Source organism: Eriocheir sinensis, chromosome 53 (assembly GCF_024679095.1).
Source record: "Eriocheir sinensis breed Jianghai 21 chromosome 53, ASM2467909v1, whole genome shotgun sequence".
NCBI classification, from domain to species: domain Eukaryota; kingdom Metazoa; phylum Arthropoda; class Malacostraca; order Decapoda; family Varunidae; genus Eriocheir; species Eriocheir sinensis.
This window is the reverse complement of record NC_066561.1, coordinates 5638701-5663671: the sequence shown is the minus strand read 5'-3', so window position 1 is coordinate 5663671 and position 24971 is coordinate 5638701. Positions and strand designations below refer to the sequence as shown.

The 24971-nt window shown below is 41.9% G+C and overlaps 1 protein-coding gene across 10 annotated transcripts; it reads left to right on the top strand.

Annotated features, from left to right (window-relative positions):
• The first annotated feature begins 1051 nt into the window (after window positions 1–1051).
• Window positions 1052–23559, top strand: LOC126983246 (protein cycle-like). 10 transcript variants are annotated; one of them, XR_007735721.1, is made up of 15 exons: window positions 1052–1309; window positions 2271–2395; window positions 2894–3191; window positions 3755–3847; window positions 4788–4905; window positions 6006–6173; window positions 7403–7518; window positions 8020–8162; window positions 8427–8565; window positions 9097–9215; window positions 9357–9445; window positions 9563–9789; window positions 10264–10462; window positions 11074–11642; window positions 11937–23559. XR_007735721.1 is itself a non-coding variant. In XM_050835880.1 (14 exons), exons 2-14 carry the CDS (start codon window positions 2289–2291, stop codon window positions 11241–11243), a joined length of 1986 nt encoding a protein of 661 aa, XP_050691837.1. In that variant the 5' UTR covers window positions 1052–1309; window positions 2271–2288; the 3' UTR covers window positions 11244–23559. The 10 variants fall into 10 exon arrangements, 1 of the variants encoding a protein (XP_050691837.1); XR_007735720.1 differs by having other exon boundaries at window positions 11074–11792; XR_007735729.1 differs by having other exon boundaries at window positions 11074–16922; window positions 17467–23559.
• The last annotated feature ends 1412 nt before the right edge of the window (window positions 23560–24971 follow it).

Sequence of the window (24971 nt, the reverse complement as noted above, 5' to 3'; positions counted from 1 at the left end):
ATACATATCATTATAGGGCGTAAATTTACATAACCGTATAATGGAGTCGAACAAGACCCATGCATGTTATATAACCCTTCTAGCTGGCGGATGTAGGACACTTTATAAACGTAAATAGCAACTTTATCATGACTGAAGGATTTATAGGGAACAACACCCACAAATTAACAGTCCTCCCTATTAAAAAACACCCTGAAACACCATTAAACCAAAACAGCTATGCGGGAAAGGCCAAATTATGGAAAAGACTGTCATCTGAAAATCCCTAGAAAGTGGCGGATATAAAAACATTAAGGAAAACAACAACTTTCTCGTGACTGGAGGACTTGCGAGGAACATAACCCATAAAGCATCAATTCCTTCCTATTATGAAGCCCCAATATCCTCATGAAATACAAGGAAAGACATTACACGCGGGAAAGAGAGGCCTCCATATTGCTTGAGTTACCCCTTGAAATCTTTGTTTTGGTCCTTATTAAATGACACAGGAAGACTCACGAGAAATAAAACCCACAAAATATGAACCCATTACAATTAAATAGACACAATATCCTCATTAAATACAAAAAGCAATGCCGGAAAGGACAAATTACACTGCTCCGATTTGCTTGAGTGCCCCCTTGGAGTGAGAGATATTCCTCCATTCTGAGACCTTGGGATAATTCACGAGGGACAGAACCCAGAAAATATCAACCTTCTACAACCAAAAACACCCATTAAAGAGAATAAACACAAAAAGCAACGCCGTAAAAAGCAAAATACACTCCCGTACTTTACTTGAGTGCCCCCTTGAAGTAAGAGATATTCCTCCACTCTGAGACCTTGGGATAATTCACGAGGGACAGAACCCAGAAAATATCAACCTTCTACAACCAAAAACACCCATTAAAGACAGTAAACTCAAAAAGCAAAGCCGGAAAAAGCAAAAAAACACTCCTGTACTTTACTTCAGTGCCCCCTTGAAGTGAGAGATATTCCTTCACTCTGAGATCTTGGAAAACTCACAAGGAACAGAACCCAGAAAATATCAACCTTCTACAACTAAAAACATCCATTAAAGCCAGTAAACTCAAAAAGCAAAGCCGGAAAAAGCAAAATACACTCCCGTACTTTACTTGAGTGCCCCCTTGGAGTGGTAGATCAGTCCGCCTTGAGCCTCGCCGCAGTTGAGAGAGGAATCGTCGTGCTCCTTCTTTTTAGCCTCCCGCCGCCTGGTCCTGTCATGTGCTGGCCTGGGTGTGCGCCTCCTGTAGGGACATAATTCACCTGCCGTCCTGCCTCATATGACCGCCCCTCCGTGGACCCCAAGGTGAATAAGGCTCTCAAGGTCGCCCCGTTTGGCTGTGTGTGGGTGTTATTGTGTTATGTTCGTGATTGATGGATGTTATTTACGAGATGTACCACACGTATTACCTATATTTTTTCCTTCAATATTGACTCTATAGTGGTATGTATATTCATCTCTGGAAATCTAAAGAGGGGAGTGTTCCCCCATAGATGGTTAAGTTATTAAGATAATCCAGAGTTAAGAGGGGGGTGAAGCTCCTCTCTGTAGGTTAGGTTAGGTACAAAATATTTCAACCATACAGTTCCCTTGGAGCCAGAAAACGTTTCTTTTAAATGCCTGTGAAATTCGTTACCTGATGAGGTGGTGTGCTGGATTCCTTACTTCGTTTCAAATCTGCCCTACACGTATCCCTTGGTCCCATTCTTTACAAGTTTGATTAAATTCTAACCTCAATACTCTATTAATCACAGCATACACCTAGTAGTCTACACAATGATTAATACACCCATCAATATAAAGTGATCTGTGCAAGGTATACAACCCAGTCTTTTTTACTTAATTATCTCATACTCAGTTATATAAAACCACCGACAGACTGGCGTACCTACAGATGTCAGCTGCCCCTTTCTATCCCTATTTCGTATACCTCATATTGCCTAACTTGTGCACATTCCTTCCCTCCTCAACCACTCACCATCCTCTCTTCCCCTCCTTCCCTCCTCAACCACTCACCATCCTCCCTTCCCCTCCTTCCCTCCTCAACCACTCACTGCCTTCCCTCCCCTCCTTCCCCTCCTCAACCACTCACCATCCTCCCTTCCCCTCCTTCCCTCCTCAACCACTCACTGCCCTCCCTCCCCTCCTTCCCTCCTCAACCACTCACTGCCCTCCCTTCCCTCCTTCCCTCCTTAGCCATTCATTGCCCTCTCCTTTCTTCCTTTCTGCCTCATCCGCTCACCGCCTCCCCTCCCTCCCCCGACAGGAGGTGGTAGCCGGCAGAATGTTTGGCCTTGGGAACTTCGACTACCCCAAGTACCGGTCCGAGTGCAGCTCCATCGCCTCCTTCTCCTCTGACAGTGGCTCAAAGAAGAGACGCGGATCATTCCTGTGAGTGTGTTAAGTAGCGTTCTCATGTTCATTAGTTCTTCGGTTCTTAGGAGGTCAGTTTCTAATGCTTGGATTTATCATTAACGTAACATTCCCGCATCATAGGAACTTTATGGCAACGATTAATCCAGTCATTAGAAATTGGTTTTATTTATATGGTGATATGTATTGCTGTATTGGTAAGGAGGTATGCAAATATAACAACCCACAAACTATTTATATCTTTAATCCAAGAACAAAATCTACCCCCAAACAAACAGCTCTGAATTATAAACACCACCAATAATTATCTACACCCACCTGTTAATTCATATGGTGTTGTTTTTGCCACCCACCACTATTTTTTTTCTTTCTTCTGTTTACTTTACTTCTACTGTTTTTTTATTTTCCTCATGCATACCGTATCTACTTATTGAGGGGACAGTTTAGTTCCCTTGATGCCCTCATTGATATCACTACTACTACTACTACTACTACAACAACTATTAACCTCCACAGAGACAACAATGAAGATGACGGGGAGTCGATCAAGATCCCACGCACCTCCGGGGAGTGGAGCAAAAGGCAGAACCACAGCGAGATCGAGAAGCGTCGGCGGGACAAGATGAACACCTACATCATGGAGCTGAGCAGTATCATCCCCGTGTGCACCTCGCGGAAGCTGGACAAGCTGACGGTGCTGCGGATGGCGGTGCAGCACATGAAGATGCTCCGCGGCTCCCTCAACTCCTACACCGAGGGACACTACAAGCCCGCCTTCCTCTCTGACGACGAGCTCAAGAATCTGATCCTGCAGGTGTGTGTGCGTGTGTGAAGGGAGTTGGATCAGATACCGGTATGTGTGTATAGGGGGGAGTTGAATTCTGCAGTTGTGTGTGCAGGATGAGTTGGATCATGGAAGTGTATGTATGAGGGATTTGGTTGGACAGCTTGTAAGTAATTTGTATGTACGTTGCTTTTATCTTTTTCTAATCACTGTCATGTTGTAGGATGTAGCAAACCCACTGCCCAGTTTGTAAAGGTACAGTCAGCCAAGGAGCGAGGGGTCTGGGAAACCCCTCCTCTGTATAAGCATCCTAATATTAGACAAGGCGCAGGCTACCCCTATTTCTGTGTATCCCGACCTGGTACCGTATATAGATAGATCCATTCTTACCTAACTGTATTTTATTGCTTTACTTGTTTAAGTGATGTAAAAAGATTCTATTGCGATGTAGTATATGATAACTTTCATTCATCTTTAATTTTCTGTTGTTGCATACTAAGTCAGTCCATCATCAGCGTTGTGTATGTATCATAATTTCATCACGCGTATAGTGGTGATTGATTCATTAATATCTGAACTGTTGGTGTCCACAGGCAGCTGATGGCTTCCTCTTTGTGGTGGGCTGTGACCGGGGCAGGATCTTGTATGTGTCAGAGTCTGTCTACCAAACACTCCACTACACTCAGGTAAGCTGCCATAAGGTCATAATCCCACACAATCTCCACCTCTTCATCACAAAGACATAGCATATATACAATGTGCTGAGGATAACACATGAAAGTTACAGGCTTCTTCTTTATCTGGGTTTTGCAGTGTTCATTTAGGGCCACTGTTTTGGAGTTGTGCCTTGGGGTTCAGGGTGGGTGATTATATGGAAGGGGTGCTGGGAGGGGTGAGGTAGGCCTAAGATCAACATCCCTTCCTAACTTCACTTGATGTCACTGGGGTTTGAACTGCCTTGCCCTGGCTCTTCATGGCTTGATGTTTTAGCAAGTCCGAAACTGACCTCTGTTGTGGCCACTCCTGTGTTCTTGTGCAGGAGTAGAAATTAGTGGGCTTTTTTTGTTTTTGGTGTTTATTGATCTTCAGCTGTTTCCTTTACTGTAAAAAAAATAAGCTAAATCCCCACGCCTCTAATGAATATATGCAGGTATGAGATTACGTACTGAAAACACTTTGGTCAGTATTGTGAGACACTTTTACTTCTCACATCAACTATTTCTAAAGGTCAAAGAGGAGATTAATTTGGTTCTAATGAGTGTTTCTTCAGTTTCATGGTACAGAAGAAGGGTCAAACTACCACCAGGGTCATAAAACTACTCCTGGAAATGCCCCAAACTCCTACAAAAGCCTTGTCAGATATGTGTTTCTTCAGGTTCATGGTACAGAAGAATGGTCAAACTACCACCAGGGTCATAAAATACTCCTGGAAATGCCCCAAACTCTTACGAAAGCCTTGTCAAATATGTGTTTCTTCAGTTTCATGGTGCAGAAGAAGGGTCAAACTACCACCAGGGTCATAAAACTACTCCTGGAAATGCCCCAAACTCCTACGAAAGCCTTGTCAAATATGTGTTCTTGGGCAACGAAATGTCGTATAAGATGACCCTTTAATTTTTCCTCCAGGGTGAGCTGTTGGGGACGAGCTGGTTTGACATCCTGCACCCCAAGGACCTAACCAAGGTGAAGGAACAACTCTCCTGCTCGGACATCAGCCGCAGGGAGAGGCTCGTTGATGCTAAGAGTAAGTTACATCAAGTCCCGTAGAGGTTATGTCGCAGGAAAAACTAATCATAAGGAATAGTGTGTTAACTGTTTTGGGGTTACTATTTCCGTTGCTCTCGGTAGTGTTACTCAGGCTTTCATTTTCATACCAGTGAGTGCCTAAATTTTCCTTTTTCTTTATCATTATTATTATTTTTTAGAGTAAAGGAAACAGCTCAAAGACAAGAAAAAAAAATGATGAAACCCCCCCCCCCCCCACCCCCCCACCCACCCACACAAATCACTACTATTAAAAAGAGTTATGAGGAGTGGCCGAAAGAGAGGTCAATTTCGGGAGGAGAGATGTCCTGATGCTCTCCTTACCTTTAATAAGTGTTTAAGTACCCTAAGGAATAAGTAGTGTGCATTCTCCCTTAAGTAAGTGTATAAATAAGTGCTACACACATAACCAAAAGGAATCAAGTAAAATCTAACCAGCAAATCTAACTGTTTTTTTTTTGTTTTTTTTTATTTTTTATTTTTTTTTTTTTTGGTCAGGCCTTTTTTTTGTCTGGTCTTTTTTTGTACACTTTTTGTTGCCCTTGAGCCGCATCCTTTGATATGAAAAAAGCATAAAAGCATTGGAGCAGTATGTGTTTTCCCTTAACCCGTCCGCTGCGATTGGCACGGATTTCGCTGTCACTGGTAGCCTGGTAACACATACTCCCAGGTCTTTCTCTGCCTCTGTGGTGGATAGTGGAGTGTTTCCCATGTGGTATTGGTATGCTGGATATCCCCTCCCAAGGTGCATGACTTTACATTTTTCTTAATTGCATTATAGCAGCCACTTTTTGTTCCATTCCTGTAGCTTGGTGATGTCTTCTTGTAGGAAATCTGCAGTCAAGGGGTTAAGTAATTGGCGCCATTATAAAAATTGCCTGCACCATGATGGGCTTGGGCCGACAACCAGACCCCCGAAGAAAGCCTACCGGTACTATAGGCAAACACGTAAAAAAAAATTAATAATAAAATAAATAAATAGGTAGCAAAACAAATCAACAATAAGGAATCAAGTAAAATTAACCATTATAGAAACATAGACAGGCAAGTAAACATCCTAACCCTTGTGATCTACCCCAGCGCTCCTGCCGGTGAAGGCCGATGTGCCCCAGGGCCTCACCAAGCTGTGTCCCGGGTCGAGGCGCGCGTTCTTCTGCCGTATGAGGTGCAAGTCTGCGCCGGTGCTGAAGGAGGAGGCCGACTCATCCACCGGCTGCCCCAAGAAGAAGTCCAAGTCACAGAGTTCAGGTGTGACAGAGGGAGGGTGGTCGGGAAGTGTGTTGAGTCATGGTGAGGAAGCCTTGTCTCGCAGCCTTCCTTCAGTGTGTGTTTTTGCCTTGTTTTCAGAGTGACATGTTGCTGTACTTTTTTGTGTGTGTATGTGCGTGCATTCGTGCATGTGTGTGTGTGTGTGTGTGTGTTTTGAATGCAGTTTTTTGTGTGTTGAGAAATCGAAGAAAATTCATGGATATAACAGGGTAAATTTGCCTGTATATCCGCATGTGTTCCAGATACTATGCCAGTTCTTTAAAAAATTCTATATCCATGTCTCTGATGCCATGTCCTTCATAGGAGCCTTCCCTAAGGGGATGGCCATGGGAGAGAGGCAGAAGGATCTCTAACCCACTACTCTGACACTCTTTTGCAACAATGGTGCTCAATAGTACTACTTTTTATTTTGTTTCTGAGCTTGCTGACTCATTGTTAGTACCTGGTAACAACATTTTTGATGCAGTCTTAGTGGTGATAGTATTGATTTATGGTCTGGTTTTGAGTGGTGAGTGGCTGCCTGTGGATTTCTAACCTGCGTCTCCTTCCTTTCCCCGGCACTTTTGGTGGTTTGCAGTCAGTAAGGTTAGGCTCAACCCGCTACTTCCTCTACGATAATGTTTTCTGTGATTCACTCTTGGTAAAACATTCTAATGATTGGACAGAAACCTGAGAACTTTTTAGGCTTGATCCTCCCCCTGTCTGAACCCCTGCCAGTGCTCAGCCTCCTTGATATGAGAGGACACTGCATTTGAAACGAGTTAAAAAAAAATCTTCATCTGTACATGGTGTGCCGAACAGTTCCCCCCATGAACTTTTTTTCTTCCTCATACCCTTTTATAGTATCACATTTCCAATAAACTTTACTTCCTCGTGATTCACAATTTTTTCATTTGAGAAGCCACTCCTCAAAGAACCAGGACGGAACAAAGAGTCTTGTTTTATCACACTCCTAATTTATTCACCTTCACTCCCCTTCCTCTTTTTTTAGCAACACTATTGAAGCTAAAATTACGTGTCCATTATAAATTCTACACTTGCTCTGATTAATGATATACCTTGTTAACTTCCCTATCCATCTCACCTCACTCTATTCCTCTCCTTTCACCAACAAACTCGTAAAGATAAAATTCTGTGTCCATGATAAATTCTACACTTGCCGAGGTTAATTACATCACTTCACGTTACAAATGATTTGGTGTTTCCAGACAAGAAGTACAGCGTCATCCACTTCACCGGCTACCTCAAGTCCTGGGCGCCCACCAAGGACCCGCTGGAAGAGGACTCGGGCAGTGACTCGGAGTCCTGTAACCTGTCCTGTCTGGTGAGTGTGGGAGCTAGGGAGGGAGGGAGCGAATGAGTGAGTGAGTGAATGAGTGACTGATTGGGCAAGTGAGAGAGGAGTCAGTTAGTTATTCAATCAGTCACTTAATGAGTCAGTCAGTCAGTCAATCAGTCAGCCAGTCAGTTCATCAGTCATTTAGTTAGTCAGTCAGTTAGTCAGTTGTCACTCAGTCATTCAGTGGCAAAACCTTTCTCTGCCTCTGTGGTGGATAGTGGAGTGTTTCCCATGTGGTATTGCTATGCTGGATATCCCCTCCCAAGGTACAGGACTACTTTTTTCTTCATGGAATTGTAGCACCCACTTTTTGTTCCATTTCTGTAGCTTGATGATGTCTTATTGCAGGAAATCTGCAGTCAAGGGCTCAAAGATCATTAAATTAACATATGTTACGCGAATGTAATTGGTGGATTAGTCTGATATAATTAGTGCTGGAGTGCTTAAAGGATCAGCATCATGACCTAGTGGTGTGGCATCCTTCAGGTGGCAGTGGGTCGCGTCCACCAGCCCCTACTAGCTTCAGGGGCACAGGAGGCTGCACGATTTGGCCGCACTGTCCCGCCGCAGTCCATCGATTTCATCTCCAAACACACCAGCGATGGCAAGTTTGTCTTCATTGACCAAAGGTGAGTCCGGTTGTTTCAAGGTTCAGAGAGGGATATTTTCCTCAGGTAGAATTTGTCAGAAAGTTGCCGAGATATTTTCCTCAGGTAGAATTTGTCAGGGAGTTACCAAGATATTTTCCGCAGGTAGAATTTGTCAGAAAGTTGCCGAGATATTTTCCTCAGGTAGAATTTGTCAAAGTTTCCAAGATATTTTCCTCAGGTAGAATTTGTCAGAAAGTTGCCGAGATATTTTCCTCACCCTCTGCCCTCACCATCACCCCTCAGAGCCTCACTGCTGCTGGGGTGGCTGCCGCAGGAGCTCTTGGGGTCCAGCATGTATGAATACTTCCACCAGGATGACATTCCTCTGCTTGCCGAGACCCACCGCTCCACCCTGCAGTCCTCCGAGAGCTGCAACACACAGGTAGAGCTCTCGTCCCCCTGACACACACACACACACATACACACACACACACACACATGGAAGTAATAGAGCATGGCATATCAGAAACTTTGGTGTGGAATAATGAACCTTCAGGAAATTGGTTTTTGAAGGTCTTTATTCATTTCTTTATTTATTTTTATTTACTATTTATTTTTTGGTGGGTTAAGTACTAATGAGTTTATTGAAGAGTTTTTGCTTAGGAGAAATGAGTAACGTGATTATTATTGTTATTGTTATTATTTTTATCATTATTTATTTATTTATTTTGCACTGGTTGGCTTCCTCGTAACACACACACACACACACACACACACACACATGAAAAAAATATAAATAAATAAAATAATAAAAAACAGTAAGCATTTCATCTCCCCTCTTCAGATGTATTTATTATCATTACTATTATATATTTCCTTTCTTTCTTTCTTTATTTTTTGTTATTGTTGCACTGGTTTGCCTCCCCACAACACACAAAAAAGCATAAGCCACCGTTTCCTCGCCCCTCCACAGGTGTACAGGTTCCGCACCAAGGAGGGTTCGTTCGTGCGTCTGCAGAGCGTGTGGTGGACCTTCAAGAACCCCTGGACCAAGGACATCGAGTACATCATCTCCAAGAACAGCGTCGTCACGTGAGTGCTGAGGATGTTGGGTTTATGGGCGATATTATAAGATACTCGCTTATCATGACATCTTGTATTTAAGAGTTTATTTAATGGGAAGAATTTATTTAACCTATATTCATGTGTGTGTGTGTGTTTGTGTGTCGGCAGGTCTGAGGCGGGTCTGGTGGAGAGCACAATGGCAAACGAGGCGGTGTCGCAGTCCTTCAACAGCTTCAACGAGTTCCTCAGTTCGCCGGGTAAGCATCCATTCTTTGCACAGACACTATGTACAAATTGTGGTCGATAGGAAGTACAATTTAGGAGTCTTTTCTCAAGTGCATATTCCTGTTATCATCACATTAACCCCCTTCAAGGCACGCCAGGGGGAGCCGGATCCTCCAACAGCAACAGTCGTCTCATTGGGGGCGGCATGCAGGCTGGGAAGATCGGCCGCCAGATAGCAGATGAGGTCCTGGACAGCCAGCGACGGAACGACTCCTCCTCCAACAGCCCCGTGTCGCCCTTCGAGGGGATCCTGGGCTCTGGGGCCTCGGATCGCTCCTTTGCGGCACTCCTGCGCTCCGACATGACTGCGCATAGGGTGAGTGTGAGGTAGTATGCTGCTGGTGTTATGTGGGAGGTTTTCAGCTAGTCTTTGTCATCCTTTTTATTATTTTTAGTCTATGGAAAGAGTTAAGTAGTTATGATAGTGATTGTTAACCCGGTAGCTGTGGGGATCATGTTTCTTAAAGGCCCTTCCCTCTAAGCGAGAATTATGAGAAAAAATCATCACTCACACAAACCATTTCATGATATATATCAATGCATTTGTGATCAGTTTATGCATCATCTATTTTTGGGGGTTTATATCATGGCAAAAATTTGGCCCGTCGCTGGTACACGGTAAAGCCACAAAATTGGCCCGTTGCTGCTACCGGGTAAAAACTGATCCTTGTGGGCTTTTTTGTTTTCATTTATATTTTGTCCTTGAGCTTCTTCCCTTACTGAAAAAAATAAAATAAAATAAAATAAAATAAAATAAAAATTACCGAGGTGTTTGTTCCCCCCTACGCAGAGCAACATGAAGAACAACTCCCTCCTGAGCAGCAACACCAGCACGTGCTCCGGCAGCGACACCAGCCGGGGCCCGCAGCTCAGCGCCACCACCACCACCACCACCGCCAACAACAACAACCACCACCACCACAACTCAACCATCGCCGCCACTGACCGCAACGCCAACTTCAACCACAACAACAACCACAGACAACCGGGTAAGATATCTTTGTCAATCCTCTTCAGATTATATCCAAACTGGTATTTTCACTCCTCTTTCTCCTTTTCTTGGTCCATATTTCTTTATTCTTTATCTTCAAGCTCTCATTCACACCCTCACTGTTAATTATCTCAAACTCCATCTTTGTGTTTCTCTGTCATTCTTCAAATTTTGCCTCAGCTGACCCTTCCCTCGTCTCCTTCCTTTTCCTGGTCCATATTTCTTTATTCTTCGCCTTCAAGCACTCAATCACACCCTCACTGTTAATTATCTCAAACTCCATCTTTGTGTTTCTTTGTCATTCCACAAATTTTCCCTCAACTGACCCTCCCCTCCTCTCCTTCCTTTTCCTGGTCCATATTTTTTTATTCTTCATCTTCAAGCTCTCATTCACACCCTCACTGTTAATGATCTCAAACTTCATCTTTGTACTTCTTTGTCATTCCGCAAATTTTGCCTCAACTGACCCTCCCCTCCTCTCCTTCCTTTTCTTGGCCCATATTTCTGTCTTCCATCTCAAGAGTAACCAGTCCTGAATGCCATCTTTCCTTGTCTCCTACTTTATTTGTTTTATTTTATTTCATTTAATTTATTTATCTCCGTTTCCAGTCTCCAACGAGGGTGACCTGATGGATGTGGTCAGCGGCCGGGACATGGAGACCGACGGGACGAGCGACTCAGATGAGGCGGCGATGGCGGTGATCATGAGTCTGCTGGAGGCTGACGCAGGGCTGGGCGGCCCGGTGGACTTCTCCCACCTCCCATGGCCACTCCCTTGAGGCTCAGGTGTGCTAGTCTCCTCCCTCCTCATCTGTCTCCTCCTCCTCTTCCATGGTATTCAGTAAGATCATGGCGGTGTTTGTTTAGTCTATTTCCATTTCTTTCCTTTTTTATATAGCGAGGGAGACAGCTCAAGGGCAAAAAACGACAACAAAAAAGCCTGCCCAACGCTGCTTCGGCAAAAGAAAAGTGAACGAAAGGCCTGAAAAGAGGTGTTTCTGTTTCTTTTGTTTGTCTCCATTTCTAACCTTGTCCATTGTCGCTGTTTATCCGGTGATGTTGTGGAAGGATTACACGTGTTCTTCCAGCAAGGTCCCGGTGATGTGTGTGTGTGATCTTGATTCTTGCATTGTTCCTCATTTGTTATTCCTCATCCTGTCGCTGCTGTGGTGTGAAGAGTGTGTTGACCAGGGTTAGGAAGGCTTCACAGATTCACACTTGGCTATTGCACTACAGGAGAGAGGAGGAGGAGGAGGAAGGGCAGTGAGGAGGAGGGGAGCAGTCTGTCTTGCCTTGTTCCTCATCCTGTATCTGCTATGATGTAAAAAGTGTCTTGGCCAGGGTTAGGAAGTCTTCACAAATTCACACTTGGTCATTTGCAGTACAGGAGTGAGGGGAGAGTAGAGAGGAAGGAGGAGGGGAACAGTCTTTCTTGCCCTGTTCCTCGTTCTGTATCTGCTGTGGTGTAAAAGGTGTCTTGGCCAGAGTTAGGAAGCCTTCACAGATTCACACTTGGCCATTTGCAGTACAGGAGAGAGGAGGAGGAGGAGGAAGGGCAGTGAGGAGGAGGGAGCAGTCTTTCTTGCCCTGTTCCTCATTCTGTTGCTGCTATGATGTAAAAAGTGTCTTGGCCAGAGTTAGGAAGGCTTCTCAGATTCACACTTGGCCATTTGCACTACAGGAGAGAGGAGGAGGAGGAGGAAGGGCAGTCAGGAGTAATTTTTCTGGTGTCATTTGATAGCGATGCACCAGTGACTGTCTTAGCGCCATGAGATGTGTGCGTCGAGAACTTTCAGTAATGGAGTACAAATTTTCACTCCTTTTCTTCAAGATCGCCTCCTTTTCTCGTTCTTGAAATGCCATCCACTAAATCACTGTCTACTCTGTGTACTACCCCTCAGAAACATTTATATATGATACCCTATAGTTCCCATAAAAGAGAATGTATATATACATACAAATATCTATCAATATTATTTATATATATGTAGAATCTATACATAGCTTGTGACTTCCAGCTCCTCATGAATACCCTTAGGAGTTGTTTTGTTGTCATGGATCCACTTTCCTTCATCCACTGACAGGCTGGGATGGGTGCCTTTATATACAGTTGAGGCGCCCAGACAGTCTCAGTAGTCCTCTTGTGTGGGTGACCTCTAAGGCTTGTGTGCCAGGAAGGTTTGCAGGGAATAATACTAAACCCAACCCAGCCAGAACTAGGGCTGCCAAAAATCCATTCTGAAATATATGAAGAAATAATCTGAGTAATTAAATTGATTCACGAAGTATAAAGTTTAAGAGCAGTAACTTCTCACCCTGTGCAGTGACCGCTATAATAATGCCCGTGGTACAGTTGGTACACTTAACCCGGTAGCAGCGACGGGCCAAATTTGTGGCTTTACCGTGCAGCAGCGACAGGCCAAATTTGTGCAATGATATAAACCCCCAAAAATAGATGATGCATAATCTGATCAGAAATGCTTTGCCTTTGATATATATTATGAAATGGTTTGTGTGAGGGGTGATTTTTTCTCATTTTTCTCGCTTGGAGGGACCATTAAGAAACATGATCCCCGCTGCTACCGGGTTAATGGAAGAACGCGTCTCTCGCCACATACAAGTGTGGATTTTATATTTTTGTTCCTCCTCTTCATATCATTAGTTATGAAGACTTCCTTTTGATCTTAGGATGTTAGTTGGTGTACACTGAGTTATGTTTCTTGTGCTGCTGCTGCTGTTTCTTGGTAGCCTGACTACCTGCTGACCTCATAGCATAAGTGGCAGGGATGGAGGACCCCATCTCACAGATTGCTTTTTTGTTGACTAAGACTGAAAAATACATGAGAATATTTATGAATTTGTACATTTGACATATTTTGAGTTATCTATATTATATATCTGTGTTTAGGCTTTTAGAGCTGGACATTGTTCCTGCTCCATATATGTGGGAGTGAGTGGGCAGACAAGGTCATAAGTGGCAGGATTTTCATTAAATAACTAACTAGTTTTGTTAGACTGACTCTGAATTTTCACTTGGTTGAGCTTTATAAAAGACAAATCTTAACAGTTCAAAGTTTTATAGAGAGCTTGGATCCCTGTTTTGGAAAGCTTTAATCCTCAGCTGACGCAGCACTGCCAGGGTCAGCCACGCGGCCACGCGGCAGCATTGGCTGGACGGGGAGCAGGAACACTGGGGCCACTTTACACACACACCACTGAAAAGTTCAGCACATAACCATGTACACACCCTTTCCTCAAGCACTGTCTGATTGATGCTGTACAGCCCAGTCTAGTCATTGATGGTGCTTTTTTAGTTAATGCGAATTGCAAACTTTCTTTTGTAATGTGTTGCCCACACACCACCTTGTTCTGTTTCACAGAGACACAGTTCAATGGCCCAGAAAAGAATAAAGCAGTGTTTTTGTGTTGCTAATAGTAATTTTTAGACTGTGTTCTTGACAGTCTATTGTCTGCTTTATTGCTGCATAACTATCAGTGTCAGGCTAGGTGTTGTGCCCACTGTGGCTTCATCACAGCACAGGCACCACTCGGAAATGCCCTACTTGTGTCATGTCCAGATCCTCCCCTTGAGCCAGCCAGTGCTGCCCACCACCCCGGCATGAGTGTCACATTAATCAGTCACACTGGGTTTGTTTACTCTATGATGCTTACATACACAGTGGAGGTTTTTCTAATTTTGGCTCAATCTATAAAAAAGATAAAGAAGAGCACCAATTGATTATTAGTAGAAGAGATGCAATATTATTTGGTACATTCACAGAAAGAGGAAGAAAATAAGCCACACTTATATATATATACCACACAGACCTTTTTTGTAGTTTCTCAAACTCCCCAAAAGAGAAGTTTAAGGGAGACTGCACACATAAGTAACAGTCCTGGAGGCGACACAACCTTCCTTTTCCGTGAAGCGCTGCGCTCACCATTGCCGGACTCTTGCATGATTCCATCCTCTTGGCAGTTTCTTACTCATAAGTATTTGCTCAGAAATTGTATTAGACAAAACTCCTTGTCCATGTTGATAAAAAAAGTGTCCTGTAGAAATAACACACTAACATTTGTCTCAGGTCTGACTATTTCTGGTGTTTGAGTAGCATTTTCACGTCCCGCTGACAAGGCTCACCTCCTCATTAGTTGGTGTCTTATATGTAGCTATATATAATTATTAGTTAATAGATCTTTGTTGTGTATTTATGTGATTTATGTGTAGAATGTGATTGAGTGGTTTATTTGTGGATCAGTGACATTTGGAAAAGAGATTTGTTCTACACTGAATCTTTAGAAAGTGTTAAAGTGTGGATAAGGTTTTGAAGCCGTGGGAGAGTCAAGCAGTTTGCTGGTCCGAGCGAGCCAGTCGTTGGTGTTCTGCGTGACCTGACGCACCACACCGTAAAGAGCAGCTCGTTTAACCAAGACAGGGAATAGACATGTAAGGAGCGAATTATTTTTATTTGTTAAAAGGTTACTGTTGCAATAGCGCTTCGGTGGGGAGTAGAATGTTATGTGAGAGCATATTTGTTAGTGTTTATGTTGCATGCCGATGATGCCATGCTATTTAAGGAATGAAAGAAATTAATGGTATGTGATTATAGATGAAAAAGTGTCTTGTGGTTATACTTATTAGAGAAATTTACTGTGACCGGAGGAGCAGGCGGACACTAGTGACAAGCGTGTGTGTTTGTGTGTATGTTGCAGGGTATGTTACTACTTCATATGTGGAAGAATGTAAATTTAAAGCTATCACTAAGAAAGGAAGTTCACTGCAGTTACGGAAAAGAAAATCAGTTGAAGTCTCAGAAACTTTAGAGGCAATTAAAAAAGCAAACTGCGGGATCCTAATACTGAAATCAACATTGCCAGATTATTGTACTCGGAGATGTTCCCGGATTCTGCCCCATAACTTTTTTTATTTTTATTTATTTATTTATTTTTTACGTCTACGCCAATTACGCCGGTTAGCTTGCTTGAGGGGCCTGGATGGTAGTCGTCCCCAGCCCATTATGGCACAGGCAAGTGTTTATAGTGGCGCCATCTTCTCGTCTCTATTGTCAAAAAACACCAATAATTAACCATTTTAACGATAACTATATATAAAAACAGTTAAAGGGGTGGAGGAGGCAGTTTGGGGGTTGGAAATCAGAAAACAAAAACGTGGAGAACGAGAATCTGGCAACGTTGATACTGATGTGTGTTTGTGAGTGGACGCGTTTGAGTGAGTGAGTGTTGGTGTGAGGGTTTGTATATGTGTATGTGGCGCCATGACCTCATACCAGGGTTGCCAAAATATCGTACTCAAAACATCGCATTTATCATTTCCAGGGCCCAAAATTTTCTTACCCACACAGATAATGAAATTCCAAAGTTCTCGTTAAAAGCGTTACTTATTGCCGTTTGTTTGCTATAGCTGTGACTCAGAAACCGGAAAATACGACATACTGAGTGGCTGAATACGATAATTTGATAACCCTGCTTCATACCCTCAATTATATATGTTAGTATGGATGATGAGCTAAACAAGGCCACTGCTTCTACGCCACGGCATGTACCCAAAATAAGTGTCAGGATGAAGCACCTCCGGCAGTGTGTTGTCCTGAGCCATCCCGCCCTCAACCCTTGCCTTCGTAATCATCACAACACAGTACAATTGAAGCCTTGGTCTGTACAGGATTCCCAGGAGGAGCGTATATGATAGCCTCCCTCGTCTTGGCTCTGTCCGGTCTGGTAGGATTGCGATGGATGGATGAAAGGTCTGTCGAGCATCCATTGCATCACACACTAAATGTAATTGGTCTTTTAGTGTTTAAGTGTGTGTGTGTGTATGTGTGTGTGTGTGGCTGTAGTGGCATGCTATAATATTTAACAATTCATTCATATTACCTCAAACAAGTAGAGCATCTAAATCAGGACCTCACGTGTTTTATATATATATATATATCGATACAAAACGCATACTACTTTACATGTATATATATATAAACTATTTCTAGGTGGGAAAGTACAAAGGGGATACATATATATTACAAAAAGAAGCTATTTTACTACAGTGGCTATGTAACACACTGCTTAAGGGGTGAAAAGGATCCCAAAATTGTGCGTACCTTTCCTTGCCGTGTCTTAATGAGAGGAGGGAGTGCGTAGCTGCGGACACGGGGCGAGAGTGTGGACCGAGAGGCGTCTGTCTATGAGCAAAATGACCATAAAAAACTCTAGTCCTGCACCCTGCCATATCATTTTAGCCGATGATAGTATACGTAAACTACTGTAAAGGTTGATGGAAGGCGTAGACGGAGGAAAAAATATATATTGATTAGTTTAGCATGAGGATGGTAGCATGAAGTCTTATTACATTATTAGTGGAGCGAGCGGACAGTATTTTGATGTTCGTTCTTCTGCGATGAGATAGAAAGTACGTATTGGATGTTGTTCGGAATATTCAAGAGGTTAGGTTATGGAATTCTTAGAGACATTTCATAGGCTATTACATTATTAGTGGAGTGAGCGGACAGTATTTTGATGGTCGTTCTTCTGCGATGAGATAGAAAGTACGTATTGGATGTTGTTCGGAATATTCAAGAGGTTAGGTTATGGAATTCTTAGAGACATTTCATAGGCTATTACATTATTAGTGGAGTGAGCGGACAGTATTTTGATGTTCGTTCTTCTGCGATGAGATGAAAAGTACGGATTGGATGTAGTTCGGAATATTCAAGAGGTTAGGTTATGGAATTCTTAGAGACATTTCATAGGCTATTACATTATTAGTGGAATGAGCGGACAGTATTTTGATGGTCGTTCTTCTGCGATGAGATAGAAAGTACGTATTGGATGTTGTTCGGAATATTCAAGAGGTTAGGTTATGGAATTCTTAGAGACATTACATAGTTTATTACATACTTATTGGAGCAAGAGATCAGTATTTTGATGTTCATGTTTCTGCGATGAGATAGAAAGTACGGATTGGATGTAGTTCGGAATATTCAAGAGATTAAGTTATGGAATTCTTAGAGTCTATTACATACTTAGCATACCAAGAGAACAGTGGTATGGTATTTTTTTCTGTAACGCTCAGTAAGATGAAAAAAATTTATGTAGTATATATAAGACATAGTTAGGCATTTACGAGGTTACGGGATTCAGAGACATTAAAAAATCTATTATATAACTAGTGAAGCAAGAGAATGAGTATGATGATTTTCCTGATGCTTAGAGATAAAATAAGCATATGTATGTATAGAATGTAGTTAGGTATTCAAGAGGTATGGATGATGGCGAGGTTACCAGGACTTACTTGTGGATTATGTTAATGCAGACGGTGTGTTAGAGACTAGAAGGGGACGAGAGGAAGAGGTGAAGATGGAAGATGATAGGAAGTGGAGGTGAAATAGGAAGGTGATGGGAGGAGGTGAAGGTGATTGAAAGGAGAAGTGAAATAGGAAGATGATGGGAGGAGGAGGTGAAGGTGTTGAGAGGTGAAAAAGGAAGATGATGAGAGGAAGAGGTGAAGGTGGAAGGTGATAAAAGAAGGAGGTGATGATGGTGATGAAAGAGGAAGGGAATGAGAGATGAAGATGATGTGGGCGATCGGTGAAAATGGAAGGGGATGAAGGAGGAATGGAATGAAGGGAAGATGACGCTGGTGATTGGTGAAAATGGAAGGGAATGAAGAGAAGATGATGGTGAGGGGTGAGCATAGAAGGGGATGAAGGGAAGAGGTGATATTGATGAGATGACCGAGAGAGGGGCATGTCTCCTAAAAACTGTGAGGTGAAGAAGTGAAACTGGCAAGGGACGAGAGAGGTCTTGTCTATGGGCGAACTTGTGTGTCATGTCATCATTGTTAAGAGCTTACAACAAGTCTTTCAGTGGTCTATTAATAGGGATAATTAATCTAGAATAGGAACTCCCGAGGCACTCACACACCTGTTCTCTAGCATTGTTGAGGAAGGTGTCTTGGAGGATGTTAGTATTGCAATATCTGCCGTAAGTAAAGTATTGAGCCTTGTTCTCGTTGATACACAAAAATTATACATATTTGCAAGATTACACAGTTTTCCTCTTATTATACATATTTGCAAGATTACACTATTTTCCTCTTAATTATACATATTTGCAAGATTACATTATTTTCCTCTAATTATACATATTTGCAAGATTACATTATTTTCCTCTTAATTATACATATTTGCAAGATTACATTATTTTCCTCTAATTATACATATTTGCAAGATTACACTATTTTCCTCTAATTATACTTATTTGCAAGATTACATTATTTTCCTCTTAATTATACATATTTGCAAGATTACATTATTTTCCTCTTAATTATACATATTTGCAAGATTACACTATTTTCCTCTTAATTATACATATTTGCAAGATTACATTATTTTCCTCTAATTATACATATTTGCAAGTTTACATTATTTTCCTCTTAATTATACATATTTGCAAGATTACACTATTTTCCTCTAATTATACATATTTGCAAGATTACATTATTTTCCTCTTAATTATACATATTTGCAAGATTACATTATTTTCCTCTTAATTATACATATTTGCAAGATTACATTATTTTCCTCTAATTATACATATTTGCAAGATTACACAGTTTTCCTCTGATTATACATATTTGCAAGATTACACAGTTTTCCTCTAATTATACATATTTGCAAGATTACACTATTTTCCTCTTAATTATACATATTTGCAAGATTACATTATTTTCCTCTTAATTAAACATATTTGCAAGATTACACTATTTTCCTCTTAATTATACATATTTGCAAGATTACACTATTTTCCTTTAATTATACATATTTGCAAGATTACACAGTTTTCCTCTAATTATACATATTTGCAAGAATTCACTATTTTCCTCTAATTATACATATTTGCAAGATTACATTATTTTCCTCTTAATTATACATATTTGCAAGATTACACTATTTTCCTCCTGTCCAGTAACATGACGGGTGTCCATAAAGGAGCCTTACATGATTAGGTAACTGCAATAGCTCAAGATTGTTTTTTGTGCAATATTGTAGAAAAATTAAGCATTAGACACTGAATTAGTCCGCAGCTCGAATAGCAAAGTTACCGAATGAGTCATTATAATTAGACACATTGAAAACCTGATGCCAGAAGTGTGAATTTATTGATTCATTCGTTTGTGATAATAAAGCCCAAAACTAAGCAGTGGCTGCCGTCTGCAAGTCATTCATTCATCAACCCTGATAATCATAGAGTCTGTCTGCTTCAAGAAGTGTAAGGCAGCTTTAGTTCTGTTATTCTTCATTGTGATAATGGAGGCAGGTCTTAAAGTAATATATAGTGGATGAAATCCCAGTAAAGTGGCTTAATAACTATTATAGAACTTATATTTTGCTGTTTCTTTTTTCTCTGGTGTAAATTTGATGCTCAAAGTATCTTGCTTGCACCTTGTGGGGACAAGAACAGGTTATACACAGTAACACGGGTCGCTCGTGCTCCAGTGTTGAGTGAATGATGAAAAAGAACGTTGTGGTCTTTTTAGTATCTGAAAATTGAATGCTTCTCCTCAACACACCCATAACTGAGTCATTCAAGGGATATGTAATGCAGTCAGTCCAGTTTACTGGACACAATACAAAGGCCTGGAAATCAGAGGTGCAAGTTGCTGCTCTGCTGTGGGTGTTGCTGGCCGGCCTGTTGTCTGTGTGTGGCTTTTGGTAGGAAGTGAGGAAGAGTTGTGTGGGAGTGAGGAAGGCAGGAAGGATGAAAGGGTTGATATTCATGAGGTGAGGAACCTTTGTGTGGCTCCTCTGCGCGTTGTCTTCTTCAAACGTCCGTGTCGGGAACAGCGCAGCGCTGGACCACCTTTCTCTGAAACACATTTAATGTGAATCCTGGAAGTTCAATTTTATGATACTAAACATAATTGGAGTCACCTATACATATACCTGAGTGTAGTGAGTGTGTTGGTAGGTGTGTAGCTGTTTGGTGTGTGGGTCAGCATGTGACTCAGCATGTGGTCAGTGTGGGTGTCAGCTTGTCTGTTGTGCAGGCCAGCGGGCCAGCAGTCAGGAAGGAGCAGCCCCCATGGCTGCCTGACAGGCTTGTTGGTCATGGGCTGCTCAGCTGGTCCCTGAGGAGCAGTCAGGCAGAGGCAGTAAATGTACCACTATTCCTGCTACACACAGTTGTTGACAGATGAAAATGTCTCATCACTCATTTATTGGAGTGTCTTGATGACACACAGTGAAATATATACCAGTTTACAAAGAGTATATACAGCTTATAAAGCCTGTAAATGGTTATTTGGGTAAATCTAAAAACATATTAGAGTTCTGTAGGACTTGTCAGTGCTACTCTGAGGTGGGCACTTGTGGTCTGTTAAGTTTAAGATGTTTTATAATTGAAAGATAATGATTTTGTTGATATAGTAGCCCCGGCTTACTGTAAAAAAATTCCATTATATACCTTGTATAATGCACACCTGTACTTTGAATCAGCTACACACACACACACACAGTGTGAGGGATACACACACACACACACACACACACACACACAGTGTGAGGGATACACACATGCACACACACACACACAGTGTGAGGGATGTCTGCAGATGGCTGTTCACTTTATGAATGACACTTCAGACTGACATGAGTGAGAAGAGTCATTACATATTCACCTCTTGGCTTTGGTTTGCTCCGCCACAAAGGACTGGATAGTCATTTGCAGGCTACAGTGCCATAACCTTTTCCTGAGTAGCCTAAGGCTTTCTTCACACTTGACACAGCTGGACACACCTCACAGATAAACAAAACCTCAAAGAACAACAAACCTTTGCATCATTCCACGGTTCATGTTGTTGCTGCAGGGATAACTCAGACTGGTAGCTGCGAAACATTACCTAATTATTTATACCCGTGCTTTTGTTCTGATGTATTGATGACGTTCTTAGTGACACATTTTGCTCCATTAATTTTGCATATGTACTGTCATCCTTCTAAATAATGCTATACTCCTAAGTGTGTGTTTTATGTTATATATTGTGAAAATCTTTTATGTTATGTAGTCTGAAAATCTTGAATCATTATAATATATATATAACAACCTGTTCCTTATTATTATACAATTGTTTCCTATCTTGACAATCATTAAGTGTATATCTGTGTATTTTTCATTCAGGCTTGATTCTTGGATGATATAGTGGAAGTACGCTATGTTCCAACGACCTCTTATTATGTTATGTCAGACAAGTGTGGCTCCTCTGGCCCGGGTGAGACAGTGGGTCGTATTCTTAAACATTTTTTTAATAGAAGTGCAGGATTGTTTTATTTTACATAGGGTACATAAATTGAGAGGTACAGAGGTAAGGAGGAGGTATTTGTGGCCTTGATGGGTCAGGAAAACTATTAAAGAATTGCAGGGATTTTTTTATATTGCATAAGGTACAGAAAATCAATAGACACAGAAAACAGGTGAAGGTAGTTATGGACTTAATGGGTCAGGGAGAATATAATCGAGGTGCAGGGATTGTTGTATACTTCATAGGGTACAGAAATTTAAAGCACTCATTAACTACCTTGGAAGTACTGTGAATATACTAAAGATTAACCCAGTAGCAGTGACGGGCCAAATTTGTGACTTTACCGTGTACCAGCGACAGGCCAAAATTTTGCCTTGATATAAACCCCCAAAAATAGATGATGCATAAACTGATCACAAATGCGTTGATATGTATTATGAAATGGTTTGCGTCAGTGATGATTTTTTCTCATTTTTCTCGCTTAGAGGGACCATTAAGAAACATGATCCCCGCAGCTACTGGGTTAAGGTTCATTTAGGTGACAAGTGAACGGGTTTTGCCATTTATTTAAACCTGTATTTTTGCGATGGTGACTTACGTGCAATCTTAAAGTTGGCCTCTTTGAGTTAAGGATGAAAATGAGGGTGGCATTGATGGCTTCCGTAGTGGTGGGTCAAAAGATAATGTGATGGAATAGGAAATTTTGATCTGCCCATCGTAGGCATACTCAGACGTCCCGAGATATGTTTGTTTTATTTTACCTTTTTATTTACTTGCCAAATTGACCGGCATAAGCATTTGACAATAAGGTCGTAAGGAAGCCTGTCGAAAGCCTACCCGAGGTCTGTCTGTGTGTTACGTTGAGTAGAACTTGCGTTAGGTATATGAACCGTACTGTAACTTTTGGTAGCGTGTGTGACCTGATTTTTTGTCGCGCTGTGATGTATACGAATGCTGGAATAGCGGAATACGTCCCCTCGAATCTTTTAACATGACAGAACTGCATAGGCGGGTTGTAATGTGTTTGTCGATGAAAGGAAAAAATAGAGAAAAACCCGCTCATCTGTGTATGCTCTGTGGTGAATGTTATGTGTTACGAGATTTGTGTTACGGTCCTTTTTTTGTGTGTTGAGGAAAAAAGAGCAACTCAATCCTGTGTTACCACCCCACCCCATCCTCCCACCCCTCCCCCCTATTCCTGCTCCTTCCTTCTTTCACCTCACCCCCCACCCCTCCCCCCTATTCCTGCTTCTTCCCTCTTTCACCCCATCCCCCACCCCTACTCATGCTCCTACCCCCCCCTCTCCCATTCCCTCACCCCTCCCCTGCCCTCACCACCTCACCCCCCACACCTTTCGTACCCCCCCTACCACCTCCTCCCCCTCCTTTCTACAACCTTACCTCCCCCTCTCCTAACCCCTCCCTACACCCCTTCACCCCTTCCCTCACCCCATTCATAACCCCCTTTTCCTCCTCCCCTCCTCCCTACCCTACCCCTTCCTCCCCCCCCTCCCCAGAAATGCCCTTCCCCCCCCTTTCTTAATTTAAACTTGTACTGGGTGTTCATTTACGTCTATCACAAACCGCAGGCCACGCATATACTATTACCATGTTCGTTCGTTTGTTTGTTTGTTGTTACTATATATCATTAAGTGTTGCGTGTTTTAGTTGTCCCGATGATAAGGGTGATATTGATGATGATGATGATGATACTACCACCACCACCACCAGCATGTCTTGTGTAGTAATTTTATGTAGAATTATAACCATAGAAAGTGATATTTCGGGAGTGTGATTTCAATGACCTAGAGAGAGAGAGAGAGAGAGAGAGAGAGAGAGAAAGGAATGGAAGGAAAATGAAGGTAAAGGAAAAGAAGAGTGAGTGGAATTAGAAGGAAGGAAAGAAAAAAAGAAAGGAATGGAAGGAAAATGAAGGTAAAGAAAAAGGAAAGAGAGAGTGAGTGGGATTAGAAGGAAGGAAAGAAATAAAGAAAGGAATGGAAGGAAAATGAAGGTAAAGAAAAAGGAAAGAGAGAGTGAGTGGAATTAGAAGGAAGGAAAGAAAAAAAGAAAGGAATATAAGGAAAATAAAAGATAGGAAGGTAAAGAAAAACAAGAGAGAGAGAGAGAGAAGAAGAAGACGAAAGTAAAGGAAATTAAGATAAAAAAGTAAAACAGAGAGAGAGAGAGAAGAAAGTAAAGTAAAGGAAGATAAAAAAGTAAAACAGAGAGAGAGAGAGAATATTCCCTTACACTCGGCAACAAAAAGATGAATAAACAAAAAGAAAACTCAAACCCAAGCACAACCTTCTTAAATCAATCCAAATCGTTAAAAAGGCGAATCCAATACCGGACAACGTATAATAAAAATCCATTATTAAAATTTATTGGCCTTCAGACGCTCGCTTGGGTGCTATTGTTTGGGTACCCGGTAGGACTCTCGCTTGACTTCCAGGACCCGGGTGCTCGAAAGGAAGGGGAAGAGGAGGAGGAGGAGAGGAAAACTATTGTGCAAGAGCGTAATATAGTGAGGAAAGATGTATAGATAGTGTAACGTACGCCACTGAAGATCAAGTTACGCATTACGCATTGGATTCGCCTTTTTTAACGATTTGTATTGATTTAAGAAGGTTGTGCTTGGGTCTGGGTTTTCTGTTTATTTATTCATCTTTTTGTTGCCGAGTGTCAGCTAGGGAATATTGGGTAACGTCTCTCTCTCTCTCTCTCTCTCTCTCTCTCTCTCTCTCTCTCTCACACGCACACACACACACACACAAGTGTTCAATGCGTTAAGGACGTTAAGGTCAAAATCGCGTCAAACCTCAAATTCTCCAGCAATGCATCGATGCAGCAAATAAAGCGAACAGAATGTTGGGCTTCATTAAAAGAAACTTTTTATTCAAGAATAAAGATGTAATACTTTCGCTCTACAATAGTTAAGTCAGACCCCACTTGGAATATGCGGTACAGTTTTGGTCTCCCCACCATGCAAAGGACATTGCTAAATTAGAAGGTGTTCAGCGTCGGGCAACAAAAATGATCCCTTCCTTGCGCAACAAATCTTACGAAGAAAGGCTTTCCACCCTTAACATGTTCTCTCTTGAGAAACATCGATCGCCTCCGAGGAAAACTGATCGAATGTTTTAAAATACTTAATGGTTTCACGAATGTAGACAGAACAAAACTGTTTATG